General features: G+C 41.6%; 1 protein-coding gene across 1 annotated transcript in view; it reads left to right on the forward strand.

The window, feature by feature from the left end:
• Positions 1-670: 670 nt before the first annotated feature.
• Positions 671-15,220, forward strand: part of STX18 (syntaxin 18) — a 71,236-nt gene continuing 56,686 nt past the window's right edge. Inside the window, exon 1 of the mRNA XM_074587591.1 lies at positions 671-1,002. Within this exon, the coding sequence (XP_074443692.1) occupies positions 841-1,002 (162 nt within the window). The 5' untranslated portion in view covers positions 671-840. The remainder of the gene's footprint in view (positions 1,003-15,220) is intronic.

A 15,220-nucleotide genomic window follows, 5' to 3' on the forward strand; every position in this document is an offset into this window, starting at 1 on the left:
TCCTCTGCCAGAGCAGGTTCACCTAGAGCAGGCTGCACAGGAACGCATCCAGGCGGGTTTTGAATATCTCCAGAGCAGACTGTTCCAGTGCTCTGCCACTCTCAAAGTAAAGTAGTTTTTCGTCATGTTGAGACAGAATTTCCTGTGTTCCAGTTTGTGCCCGTTGCCCCTTGTCCTGTCGCTGGGCACCTCTGAGAAGAGTCTGGCTCCATCCTCTTGACACCCGCCCCTTAGATATTGATAAGAATTGATGAGATCCCCTCTCAGTCTTCTCTCCTCCAGCCTAAACACGTGTCACCATTTCCTAGGGGAATCTTACACCAGCTCCAATCAAGATCCCAGTGCAGACCAGCTAACATATATTAACCAAATTAACCTGTCCTTCCATGACTAGGTTGCCAAGCTAGAACCTTGGGAGATGGCGTATAACAGCACCACCTGCCGACACCTGCCACACGCCATGGCGGGGCGGTCTGGACGTCCCTGTTTTGTGGGAATATCACTTTTATTCCGCAAAGCTGCCGTTCGGCGGGAGGAAGCGGCAGCCGGGCGCATGGGGGCCGCGTCCAGCCCTGGCCCCGGCGCTCAGGAGATGAGCTCTGCGGGCAGAAGCCAAACTCCCGCCGCGGCCCGCCGGGCTCCGCGGAGCCTGACCGGGAGCTCGGCCCCCTCCGCCGGCGGCGGGACGAGCTCCCCCGGGAGCGCAGGGCAGGCGGCGCGGAGCCGAGGCCTCCCCGGCTGCCCTCCCACGCAGGGCGGAACGCGCCGCGCGGGTCCGCGTTGCGCGGGGAAGGGTGCGCGGCGGCACCGGCCCGCGCCGGCGGCTGAGGGAGGGCCGCCATGGCGGTGGACATCACCCTGCTTTTCAAGGCCAGTGTGAAGACGGTGAAGACCCGCAACAAGGCGCTGGGGGTGGCGGTGGGGGACAGCGCCAGGGACGAGCTGCTCAAGCGGAGCGCCGCCCGTTCCAAGAGCGACTTCACCAGCCGGGCCCGAGAGGTGGTGAGTATGGCGGCGGCGGGGCACCCAGGCACCACCCGAGGGGTAGAATTAGTGGCAGCTGGGCCCGCCGGCGGCCCGCGCCTGACGGCGCCGCCGCGGGCAGCCCGCCCCCCCCCATCCCGGGCCGCCGCGTCCGGCTCTCCCCGGAGTCGCCCGCAAACAACCCCGGGGCAGCTCTTTCCCACACGGATGTGGGCTGGGAGGGCGGGAGCGCGGCGTGAGAGCCGGGAGCCCGGCGGCTGATGTGGCGGCTGGGCAAGGCTCCGAGCCCGCCTGTCGCCCCGCGTCCCCCCCCCCGGCCCCGGCGCGCCTCCTGCCGCGCCTCCTGCCGCAGGGGCAGGCAGGGCCGGCCCGGTCCGGCCCCTCCCGGGGGGGCTGTGCTGGCTGCCTCCCCTGCCTGATGGGGCCGGCGCTTCTCATCGAGCAAAACAGACTTTCCTTCGGTCTGCGGGCATTCGCACGGGTATTTCCTCATGCCAGCTGCCACGCAGGAGAAAGCTTCCATAGCAGATATGAGCATCAGCGTCTGTAGCATTTCACTGTATATGCTGTCTTCAGTATTTATGCTTTTTCTGTCACACAGTATGGCTGTAAAGTGCCGATTTATACAAATTACACATAAAAAGGTACTCGGAACGTTTTAAAGCTTGAAAAGGAAAGTGCTGAGCAGTTCAGGAATTACAGACCTGAAGGCTGACCAGCACTAATAATAGTCCTCATCTCACAGTGGTACTGTAAAAACAAATTTGTTGCAGATTATTTTGCTCCATACTGAGTAAAAGCAAGGGGGGAAAGCCTGATACCAAAGCAGGGCTTGAATAATGCATGTTTAATAAGGTGCTGGACCACATTTTGAAAAACTAAATGAAAATGACTACTCGGTACACTCTCTGAGGAGGCAGGCTTACAGAACACATATGCAAGTTTAGGACTAAATAAAGAATGCACAAGTAACCTTGTTCTGTGATTTTTCTGATTTATGATTTAGTTTTCAAGCACAGATATTAACGTCACATTTCTGTTCTCATTGTACTTTTCCTAATTCTAAGAGAGAGTACTTAAAAACTAATGTGTTTTATAACACTTAATATTTGATGTTCAGTAGCTCAGTGATTGTTTTGAGGCCTAAGCAGAGGGTGTCAAGTTGGGTACCTGTTAAATAAATGTATAATTATTAACCGTTACAAAAAGTTGATTTAAGTGACTTGTCAACTGTGAGTTATGTGGTAGGGATCTGTCTGCAGTCATCTGACCAGTCCATAAAACTACATTCAGTATCTTCGTCCATGAGACCTACCTTTTTTCCCCTGTTGCATCTCCTAATTTTAACTAAAGATATTCCACATTCTGCAGTGTTAAAGAGAACATGCTCCTTCAGTCTCACCCCAGAATAGGGTGCCTTTTTAATTTTTAACACAATTTGTATGTGTGAGAATTCTTAGAATTCTGAAAAGGACTGAAATTTTGTCACAGGGCATCATGTTGACATTTATGTGCATCATCAACACAGATGCAACTTTTAAATCTGCCATTCAGAATTTCAGCACTTGGGCTGATGCTGAGTGCAGGTTTTTACCCTCTAAGAATTTATCACTAGATGGTGTTGGGATACTTTGCCAAAGCGTTTCACAGTTACTTGCGGTAGCAGAGGAAGCAAGAGAAAATCTGAAGTTTTTAGGTTCCGTTCTAGGTACTTTTATAGCCACAGACTTCTGTTCATTGCCTCCAAAGCTTTTTACTTTCTTCCCTATTGCCTCCAGTATTGTCTGTCTGTACTTTGGTTCCTCCTCCTCAGTTTCAGTGTCTGTATTCCAAATAACCTATAACCTCAGACCCACTTCTTCCCTTCTAGTCTTTTCTCTCTCTTCCCATCTTACCATCAGCACTCTCTTGCTTTTGCTTCCTCCCAGTTTTGGTTTTCTTTCTTAAGTTCTGTTCATACTCAAGCCTAGCCTCACCTTTACCTTCTTCTCATTGCCCTGCCGTAGTCCTCTGCAGTGATAACATGCTATAGCTATGTCCTTTTCCTCCTGCCTTAGTCCTTTGTTTTACCGTATTCACAGCTACTGTTTCCTGCAGGTCCCAGTCTTCTCTCTGAGCTCCTCGTCCTTTTTGAGTTTCCTTGGGGCACTGTCCAGGCAACAGAAAGAACAACAAAGATGTGGATAAAAGTATCTTGTTTAATTGCAAGAGCTTCAAGTGAAGTAAACAGCTAAAGCCAAAGTGGATGAGCTGAATGGTCTGAGGGGAAGAATGGTTTTAATTAATGGTACTTACATAAACAATGACCTTGGAGAAGAAGCCAAGGCTAACAATGTGTTGCTGAAGCATGTCTGAACATGATTTCTATCAACATGCTGATCAATGAGTAGGAGTGAGATGGACGGGCTGTGCTGTGCTCCTGTAACTCAGTTACGTTTGTGACAGTGAGTCAACAACCTGCCAGACCAGAGGCCACCATTTTAACGTGTGAATAAAACATTGAAATGGAGCTAGAAGAAGCAGCTTTGTAGTAAAAAAAATTATGATTGTAGTTGCTTGTTTCAGCCAAATACAGTTTGGTTTGATTAAGTATGTGTCAAACTCTTTCAAATACTTTGTTGTAGCCTCGCAATTAAAATTTTAGCTGCTTCTGCCAAGACTATACAACTTAGCTTGCAAATGTAATCTTTGATAGATGCATTAATTCTTTAACATACTTGTTTTCTAAAAAGCTCCCCAAAAGCTAATGAATTTTCCCATGTCTATGTACAGTTTATTTATTGTTTAATCTGAGGAACATATCAAATGGTTAACTAGTGTTGTCTTTAAAACTTGTCAAGAAAGATACTGGTCAGAATCCCTATCAGGATAACAGTGGAGACCCTGAATAATCTACACCTAGTCACCACTTTCAGCATGCCTTATTTGGTTGCAGAGTACAATAGAATGGTTTCAGTTGGAAGAGACCTGCAATGATCATTGAGTCCAACTGCTTGACCACTTCAGGGCTGACCAAATGTTAAAGCATGTCATTAAGGGCATTGTCCAAATGCCTCTTAAACACTGACAGGCTTGGGAAATCGATCACCCCTCTAGGAAGCCTCTTCCAGTGTTTCACCACTGTCTCGGTAAGGAAATTCTTCCTAATATCCAGTCTGAACCTGCCCTGGTACCGCTTTGAACAGTTCCCACGTGTCCTATCAGTGGATAGCAGGGAGAAGGGATCAGCACCTCCCTCTCCACTTCCCCTCCTGGGGAAGCTGTAGAGAGCAATGAGGTCCCCCCTCAGCCTCCTTTTCTCCAAACTAGACAAAGCCAAAGTCCTCAGTTGAAGATTTCCATTTGACATGCAAATATGGAGATACTGAAATGCAGAGTCTACACACAGATCTACTCCTTTCAGTGTTCTATTCTGTGTGGGTTTGCCTGGCTTCTTCCAGGTGGAGCTGTGATGACTTTGCTTGTGCTCCAGGCTGCTGGAGCAGCAGCCAGCCCTGGTCCAAACATGTGGCAGCACAGCTGGAGTGGGGGGGTCTGGGCGGGTGCTCAGCCCTGCCTGGGGCAGCCACACAGCTGTAGGATCAGAGTTCTCCTTTCTAGCCTGTCACACTGAGGTTTTGTATCACATTATTAATGTGTTTGAGCACTTGGCTGAACTGAATGAAGCAATGTAGCTCTCTGTCATACATAGTATATTTTCTTCCTCCTTTTTTCCCCTGAAGGACTATCGTTTTTGCTGTAGGATCTGAGGACTGTAGAAATGTTCACTTTTTTTTTCTCTTCCCTTCCTCCTAGACAGACTCTAACTGGTGTTTAAGAAGGAAAATTGAAGGTGCTTAGCATTCGGAGAAGAACCTGTCAAAGTTGTAACAGTTCCTTATTTTCTGTTGAATTTAACTTTTCTTTCCTAAGAAAGCTCTGTGTCTGCACAGTGGGCTTCTGTATTTATGGTAAAGTTTCATTGCACCTGAGAGATACAGTTGTAAAGTCCTGGTTTACATTCTCAAACTTAACATGATTTTTAGGTGGATTGAAGTAGGCATGGAGAATGTTGAATATAAGAACTTTGACTTGAATCAGTATTGTGTGGGGAAACTGGTTTAGAGATGGGAAGGATACATTTTGTGTGCTCTTGGTATTTTATGTTAGACACAGAAAATACTTCAACATTCTGTATTAATTTGTATTTTTTTTCAAAGCTGACCATTTTATGGTCAGGCATGCTGTATTGCTGCAGTCTGTGGGTAGCTGATGAAGGTTTTTGTATTTGAGACTTAAGTTGGTAACAAGGATGTTACGATGTTGTCTAAAAACCATTGTAATGTTAGTTGCAGAGACTGCTGCTGGTGGTGATACTGTTAAACTGTGACAAAACTGATCTGTTTGCTGAATCAAAGACAAATGTTATGGCCATGAACTTTTGAAAGTATTTTGTCTGCCCCAGCATTGACCCATCACTGTTTATTTGGTTTGGGTTTTTTTGGTCTGTCAGCTGCATTGTACAACCATTGGGTTGTCTAATATGTAATGAAAGATGACTAGTGCTGTGTGTATGGTGAATGCTTTTGGCATCTCTCCACCTGTTCACCAGCTACATATTGACTTGGACCAGGTAAGAAATGGTTGTTGAGGGATTCCCTACAACTTTCTGTAGGGAAAAAATTGCTTGCAATTCATAAAACACTGCTAGAATTCATTATGTATATGTTAGTGCTTTTTGGTCAATTAAAACAAAAGCAGATTTATTTTTTTTTTTACAGTGATACAGCTATTTAAAATGTAGTATAGAGGGATATTAAAGTCTGCTGTTCATCATACTTTTACAGGCTTACATAGCTGTGGTGGGTTGACCCAGGCTGGACACCAGGTGCCCACCAAAGCCACTCTGTCAATCCCCTCCTCAGCTGGAGAGTGGAGAGAAAATATAATGAAAGGCCTAAGTGGGTTGACTTAAGGACAGGGAGAGATCATTCACTAATTACAGTCATGGGCAAAACAGACTTGACTTGGGGAAATTAGATTAATTTATTACCCATCAAATCAGAGTAGTATAATGGGAAATAAAACTAAATCTTAAAAGCAGCTCCCCCCACTCCTCCTTTCTTCCTGGGCTCAACTTCACTCCCAATTTTCTCTACCTCCCCCCTGCCGTGTGGCTCAGGGCAGGGAATGGGGGTTATGGTCAGTTCACCACGTTGTTTCTGCTGCTCCTTCCTCCCCAGGGGGAAGACTCCTTGCACTCTTCCCCTGTTCCAGAGTGGGGTCCTCCTGTGGAAGACAGTCCTCCACAAACTTCTCCAACATGAGTCCTTCCCATGGGCTGCAGTTCTTCATGAACTGCTCCAGCTTGGGTCCGTTCCACAGGGTGCAGTCCTTCAGGACCAGACTTCCCCAGTGTGGGTCCCCCATGGGGTCACAAGTCCTGCAAGCAGACCTGTTCCAGCGTGGGCTCCTCTCTCCATGCCTCCACAGGTCCTGCCAGGAGCCTGCTCCAGCGCAGGCTTCCCATGGAGTCACATCCTCCTTTGGGCATCCACCTGCTCTAGCGTGGGGTCCTCCATGGGCTGCAGGTGGATATCTGTTCCACCGATAACCTCCACGGGCTGCAGGGGGACAGCCTGCCTCACCATGGTCTTCACCACGGGCTGCAAGGGAATCTCTGCTTCGGTGCCTGGAGCATCTCCTCCCCCTCCTTCTTCACCGACCTTGGTGTCTGCAGAGTTGTTGCTCTCACATATTCTCACTCCTTTCTTTGGCTGCAGTTGCTGTTGCACAGCAGGAATTCCCCGCCTTCTTAAATGTGTCATCCCAGAGGTGCTATCACCATTGCTGATGGACTCGGCCTTGGCCAGCAGCGGCTCCATCTTGGAGCCGACTGGCGTTGGCTCTGTCAGACATGGGGAAACTTCTAGCAGCTTCTCACAGAAGCGACCCCTGTAGCCCCCCCACTACTAAAACCTTGCCATGCAAACACAGTACATTAGTTCCTTGGTACGGTATCAGATTTGAGATTAAGCTGAGTTAATGTGCTAAGTGATTGAAGATTTTTAAGGATTAGAGCAAAAGTATTTAAATAATAAAAAAAAACCTGGGCTTGAAGTAAGTGCTCAGTGACAAACATAAGCAGTTCAGATATAGCATAGTCCCAGTTTATGTGACACTTTTTTCACAGCTTTACCATGGTCTTAAACCTGCAGTTTTGGATATTTTAAAAGACTGTCAGTTTTGGAAGGTGTTTGACACTTGAACTTCTGTCTTAGGACAGTCTGAGGAAATCTGACTATTTATGCCTTTCCTGTTACTTTTTTATGGCAAGTATGAGGTATTGGGAATATAATCTGTCAAATATGCTTCTTAATTATTTGAAAATATTGAGGGAATGAGAACTTTTTATCACTGCTGACTGTTTAATATTTGTTGGAGAAATGGAATCAGGGCTGATACAACCTATTAACAGAAATAAAGATAAATTAATGGTCAGGCAGAATTTCATGGTGGGCTTGATTGCAGCCATGAATGAAATTTTGTGTTTAGCTAGGGAGAATCTCTTCTTATTTAAGATTTTGTGAAAAGCTAAAAAATGAAGTGCTGGAGCATGAGTTCTTCAAAAGCAATACCAGACATATCTGAAAAAATGTCCTTGAGAATGGCAAATTTGAAAGGTTAAATGTTTCTAAGTCTTTAAATGCAAAATTTCAGAATGATCAAATGTCTGTGTTTGAAGCTGTTGAACGCATAAGGATGCCAGATTCATGAGGCTACAACATCTGTTATTCATATAACTTCTGTGTATGGATCTGTAGGATGATTAACTGATTCTTTAAAAAAATTGGTATGATAGGCCAATATTCACATCAAAAATATGTTCAGCTGCTCTGTACAAACATGTAATGAGGAGGAAAAATCCCCACATAAAACTTGTCTTCAGAACTTGTTCTTATGAAAGCCAGAAAAAATGGCATTGAATATAAATTTTGAGCAAACCTTTTAATTACAAGGCCACCTGACTTTTGTAGTATACTGCTCTGGCTACGCATAGGTTAATTGTGGCTTTTTTGTTTGTTTGTTTTGCTTTGCTTTTTTAATTCTACTTACTCTGTGCAAAACAGCTCTCCATGCATACCAGCGTAAGTCTAACGTATCTCATTGTTTGGATGCAGCCCATGGGATAATTCAGAATAGCCTTGCTATTAGGAGAGATGGAGAGCTGATGTTTTGTCCTTAGTTCCAAACACGGGATCTTCCTGCACAACTTTGCACAGTTTAATATTTAGAGCGTGCTCATAGGGGAAAAAAAAGGGGTAGGGTTGTTTGTATATGGCGTTTACAGTGGCTTAATCTTTGCCACTGTTATTGCATTAATAAAACCTAAACCAGCATGGGGAAGTCCCAAACCAGTAGCTGGTCCCCCAAATTGACCATGTAGGACCACCTTGAATAGCATGACATTATTATTGACATAACACAATTAAAAGTAGTGTTACTTTCTGATCCCTTTCAGACTATTCAGGATTGTTTGAAGAGGTACCAAGAATAAAATTCAGCCACCGAAGTTGTGTCATGGGTCTGGTTACAGTATATAATCAGTAGCCAGTGCATGGCGTTAATAGAGAAAGACAAGTCTGCACCCGCACTGGAAAATTTCTAGGGTTTTACAAATCAAAATAAGTTTGACAACCATTACTAGATGTTTAGATCAAGATTTCAAATGAAGGATTCCTCGTGCTTAATACCATTTCAGTATCATAAGAAGAAAGAGTTGGCTTGCAGGCTGGGAGGTCCACAGACTTTTCCACTGCCTACTTTCAGATATATAGTAGCTTCAGTGGTAGGCAGGTACCAATCTGCTGATGCAGGGAGTAACACCATCCCTGTTCTGAAAGTAAAAAGTATATGAAAATAAAAATGCCAAGTATTAAACACTGTATTGGAATATGGTAATAGTAATTATGCTGCTGGTTCTGAGTCAAGTTCACATTGGTGTCTCTAGAATGTACCAGATTACATCTAAGTTTTTTAAAAGACCGAGAAATATTGAAAATGATGAAATAGCCAGCAGGCTATGTTAAGTCTTTATAGGATGGGATATGTATTTGCCAGGTCTAGAATAGACTTGAATGGGGCTTAATCCTGAAAACTTCCATATCTGGGACTGGTACCGTTAAAGTCCCTAGCAGAACACAGGCAGTGCTCTAAGACTGCATGGTCACATAGTGAACTACTGTTGTAGTTGAATAGCTGATACTAACCAGTGCTATGAGGGAAATGGCCCAAAATGGTTTAAATGGTGTGCTTTAATGGTTTTGGTTTTATACTCAAACTAAAAAATTCTAACCTGTTTTACTAAGGTTAGTTTATACGATCATTTTGACTCTAATGATTACGTAAGAATAACTCCCATGAGAGAATATTTGGATGCAAGGGAAATATATACTGCTTATAGTATAGCCAATTATAGTCTTTATTAGAAATTAATGACTGTGCCAAATTTTGGACGGCAAGTGGTATTTCAGTTCACTTCTTAACTTTTAATGAGAGGTAAGCTCTAATAAATTGAGCCCGTAGCTGAGGTCATTAGAATTAATTCTGACTTCTCCCACATACAGTTACGAACAGTCACTTTTCTCCTCAAAGTTCAAAGTACTCGTTTACATGCACATGGGTTTCCCTCCCCCATTTTCTAGGCAGAAAATACGATTCTGAATTATACTTTTTCAAATGGGGAGTTACAGTGTACTGCTTTCTAATATTTCAGATTTATCTCTTCTGCTCTGCAAATTATGGTTAATGTTAGTTTTTTATTATGAGCATTTGTTGTTTTTACTTCTCGTTTCCTTCATCCATGTTAGAGAAGAAATTTAGCCTGAGAGATGGAAGGGAAAGAAGTTGATAATTTTCATTAGTAGAGGAAAAACACATAAAAAGCCAGTTAATGAAATAGCAGAGGAAAGATTTTTTTTTATTTTTATTTTTAAAAGATTTTTGGAGTGGAATGAAATGCTGACCTTGTTTAATGCAATAGGATTAAATGCCAAATCACTGACGTTCCCCATGTGATGCTTCTGGTTTTAGCAAAACTCACATGAGTAACAGTGGTGAGGGTATAGGCTGGCCTGGGGGGAAGAGTTGTGAACTCTTACATTTGGGAAATGTCTGTGCAGATGCCTGTCTTTGTCCCCTCTGCTTTGTTTGTTTGTTTTTAAGTACATTCTTAACTCCATGGGAATTGTTTTCTGAATATAACTGAAGAGCAGGATTGGAAGTTGGCTTGGGAGACAAATTTCCTTAGTCGCCTGTTAGTTTTGTTTTGACTAACTGGACCTCATGTCATGCTGAGGAGTCCAAAAGTATCTAAGGCTGCAGTTCCCATTTTGAGGATGTTGTCTTCATCCTCACCTCCTTCCAGGTTGGTTGTGGGAGGTTCTTTCCCGACTTAGAATTTTTGGAGGAACTGTTACATCATGTAGCTGGTCACTACAAACTCTTTCCTGACTATGGTTGTCCATTAAACTGACACTTCCTGTGAGTTCTTGATTTGTCATCTTTCTGCAAATAAGGATAACATTTATGTAAGTTTGTAGTGCATATGGAAGTGGAAGAAAACTGTCATTTATCATATGTAGCCTATTTCTTTTCTCTTTAACATAGGTTACATTAGCATGATGTTTGAAGAAGGAGAAAGGTGGGCTAGGAGCAGGTTGGGGGAGCAATCAACTTAATTGATGCATTTATGCTTTTTACTGTTCTTCTGAGTTCTTTATCAAAGATTTTGGAGCAAGAACAGCTCATTATTTTGAGTACTTTGATACAGTAATCGCTAGAAGCTTTAGGCTCTGTATTTATATTTTTTAAAATTTAACCTCTTGTTTGGGACAGAAATTAACTTAAAAATAAGCAGATTCAAAAGAATATCAGCCTGATTTGTTAGAGATTTAACTGTTGGGATTTATGTTTTCCAGGTATTAGCATGAGGCCAAATATAAAGATAATTTCTCTGGAAGTTAGTAACATTAAGGTTCTGATTCTCCTCCTCCTCCTCTTTTTTGAAAATAGGAGGAGTCTGGTGGATAGTAGCCCAGAGAAGAACTTACCCATGACTCTTCCCAGCATCCTGCAGTTTTCATTTTCTGTGTGCATGGTGTATCCTGCTTGTTAAGTTAGGTAGAGAGGGATGTTCTTGGACGTGCTGAAAGTACTACTTTTATTAGTTTCTGCTAAATCTATATTTGGACTAAGGAGTTTTCTTCTCTGTGACAATTAGTGAACAGAATTTCTGAGTCATCACACGTTAATTGCTTTGAACTCTGGAGTGTGTTGAAACATTAATAAAATGGGGAGATATTGTAATTGAGGATGCTAGCTATGCTTCACATGTGTGATCAGAAAAAGAAGTTTAAATTCCCTTGATCTCAGGGAACGGCTATTTCAAAGCATTAATATTTTGCAACTTTTCAAAAAATCAGTTACAAATCATTGCTTTCAACAAGTAGTACTGATACTTGCGTTTTTGCTAATTGGGGCTCATTTTGGTCACTAGGATTAGTAATTGCTGTAATGCCAAGCTGATTCCTTGTGATTTTTGGTAATGAGTAGTTTAAGTTTTTGTGTGTTTCACCATAGACAAAAGGATATAATTTTCCAGTGCAAGATTAGATAATTATATGCTCTGGGTTTGAAACTTCAGACCACTATGCTTGAAAATATTTTTCAGACTGGCAAATATTAAAACCTGGTATGATAACTTCAGCAGTGAAAGCAATTAAAGGGTGAAAATTGGAGGTATGAATCGTTTCCAGCAATTTTGGGAAAATGTTCTTTAGTGTTGCACGTATTACAGTGTGATATAATTGCGTAGAATTTTAAATGATGGATAGTTTCTTGAAAATGTAAGTTTCCTGACTTCAGGGTGGTGTGTCAAAGCTGTCTGACAAAAAAATGACTTTTTATAGTGATCAGGTACTAGCCTTGAGGTGTTTGTTGTCCCCTTTTACCCTTTCATTCTGACTCTGCCTTCCCTTTTAATGGAGGGTGGTGAGAGCAATAGAAAAGCAGATGTACTGCATCTACTCAAATTTAAATCTATTCCATTTCCGTAGGTATTGTCCAGCATTTCAAAAACAAACAAACAAACAAAACAAAACCCGGATACAGTTAAATGTAATCCAGCTTCCTTTCAATCTTTGCTTTTCCACTATTAATAGATTGCTTGGTGTTTCCCACTGGATATTTCCATTTTTGGTTGACTTTTAAGTGGTTTTGAATGTGGATGATTCTCACTGATTCTAAATTGAATATTTCATTTCTGTAGTACAAGATGCAAGTGACTGGTGTTTGTCACCTCTCCACGTCTCAGTTGGATAGTGAGTATGAAATGGGTTTCAAGTGTCAGTGGAGGTCCTGTGAGAATACCCAGAAGCTCTTAAATGTTTTGTTGGTCTATTGCTGGAAATAGGAAAAGGGGTCTTGGTTTGACTCATAAGCTTATTAGAGCTCTAATATGGAGTAATACTCGAATTAGAACTCTAATATGGTCATTCAGTGATTTTACAGGGAAATAAGTAAGTCCTCTGATGTTTAGTAGAGGTGAAAGTAAAGTATGACTACATTTACAAGACCAGAAATAATCTTGCTGCAGGACTTGGGGGGGTTTCTGGAATCAAATACACGCCTGAGGCCTGGCCGGTAGAAGAGGAGCTGATAACGAAGCACGGGGTTGTACGGCAGCCCACCGTGAGTACGGTGGGGACTCCTCACGCTGGCTCCATGGCGGCAGTGTGTGAGGGAGTGCAAGGTAGCCGGAGTCCTCAAACAGACTCCAGAGAAGGGATTGATTAAAGTTGATTAAAGGGGCAGGAAGACAGGGGAGTTTGTCAGCAATGTGTTGAAACCAAGGTGTTCTACCGAGTATTGTTATTTTGGGGAGGAAAACATAGTTTTGGAGTTCTGAGTTGTTCTAGAAGTATTGTATCATCTGATGGTTTTCAGATTGATGTGTAAAAAAACAGATGTAATTGCATCATTGATTATTTTTTTTTTTCTTGCCTATTTTCAGGTGTTTTGGATGCTCTTACAAAGTAGGAACAATTTTGAATTCCCAAGCTTTTTGAGATTTCTCTTTCTTAAACTGGAATTTCTTTTCCTTGACAGTTTTTGGCTGAGCTAATGGTCTTATTCCCGCCCTCCCCACCCCGTGCCTTGTCTCAGTTTAACAATTTTTTTTTCCTTACTTTTACTCTTGCTCTTTCCTGGAAAAGAAGCAAAACATTGTATGAGCTGCACAGGAACGTATCACTTACTCTTATGACTCTTTGTGTATAACATAAGGCATGTTGTACATTATATCTGTCTTTTTTATAGCTAGTTCACTTATATTAAAAATAAATGGTGATAGCAAACTGTCATGGGAAAGACAAATATATAATGGTGATGAAAACCATTTAATGATTAGTAGGGAAACAAATATTTATTGAAAATAAAACCCATGTCTGAAGACTCTAATGCTAACTTTTGGAAACACTACCATGTTGTGGTATTTGTAATACCGTATGTCCTGTACAGTAGATATTGTTTAAAATTGCTTGGGAACTGGAGCTTGCAATTGTGAGTTTGGAATGTCCTGCAGATAATTAAGTTGTGGTCAGGCTTTAGAAAAATAAAAAGTTCTCGAACTATGATTTTATAAACATGCTACAATAACATTTCTTTATATTTAACAGTTTCTTATAGAAAGCTGATACTCTCACAAGGCATTGACTAAAGGTAAAACATCAAGAAAGAAAAAATATTAAATTAAAACTTCACTTAGGATGTTGACAGTTGGCTTGTAATATTAAACAGATGTGTGTGTTCTTGGGATATTCTTCTTTCAGAACCTTGTTGTGTACCCATTTTCAAGTGTCAACTACAAATTTTTGATTAATTTCAAATTCTCTTTTCTTCAGTTGTCTTTCTTATATATTATTTTCTTTGGGTCGATTCAGATGGATAGTGTGATGCATACTGTGGTTTCTGTTGTGATACTCAATGGAAAGTTCCTTTCTGTAGGCTTAAAATGAGGCATGGGCCATTCAACTACATAGAAAAATTATTACATGTACGCAAAGATTCTTTGGCGTGATATTACCTTTGCATGTGTAAGTAGGTCATTTATCGATCCTGGTTGTAGATACGGTCAAGCATAATTTGATCTCTTCATCTCCTAGTAAATACTGCACATAGGAGTCAATACCAAAATAAAGAAACTTAAGTTTTTAAAAGACCTAAGCTAATGAAACATAGAGGGAATTATCAATTAAAGGAAAAGCAGATAGCACTACTAAAATGACAAAATATTGTGTCCAGTTCTGATGTCAATTTTTTTCAGAAATGTGATGGTGGGAGGTTGTTTCGTGTTTTATAGAAAACAGCTACAAAAATGAACTAAAGTCTGAAAAATATACTTTGTGGTGAGGAAATTGTTATATATTTTGTTAGGGGACATAGTCACACACAAAAAAGTCTCCGATTTGTTCATGGATCTTATGAAAAAGGGAAAATAAGATACAGTGCTGAAAAAAGTGCACATTATTTGTGGTGTGATTCAGCTGATCTTTGATTCGGTAGGTTCAGCATCACTTGAATCTCTACGTCAAGTGCATATATTCCAAAATACATAAGGTACTCAACTAGTAATGCAGGAGTTAATGCATGGGGGTGGCTCAGGAATTCCTTTTTACATATGGGACACTGCTTTGTACCAAAGCAAAGAATTGGATACTGGTTTCCCAAATCCCAGACTACTGCTTCAGTGACCTATGACTCTGATCACTCTGACCTTAGGCTGTGCAAATGTATGAATGTTCTGTCTTCATTTTTAATAATAAATGAACTTACAGGAAACAACATGTTAAAGTATTTCTAAAATAAAATAGCTGTATTAGACTTAACAGGGTGCTTAATCTAGTTATCTACCGCAGAAGTTACTTACTGCGAAGTAAGCAAACACTTTTTAATGTTGTTTTTTTCTGATTTCTTCCTCACAAATTTCAGAGGATGAATGGATGTACAAAGACAGTTAAGTGATTTGCTTTTATTAAAGCTGAAGGAGTCATTAACTAATGTGAGGTATTCATTGGTTAAACAGTATTACATTGCTGTAGTCTGCATACTGACTTTCATGTAGATTAATTGGATATCTCCTTTCTTTGTTTTTTAAAGATTTGTGTAAAGACAAAATGATACACCATAATATGAGCGA

This window comes from Larus michahellis, chromosome 5 (genome assembly GCF_964199755.1).
Source record: "Larus michahellis chromosome 5, bLarMic1.1, whole genome shotgun sequence".
NCBI classification, from domain to species: Eukaryota; Metazoa; Chordata; class Aves; order Charadriiformes; family Laridae; genus Larus; species Larus michahellis.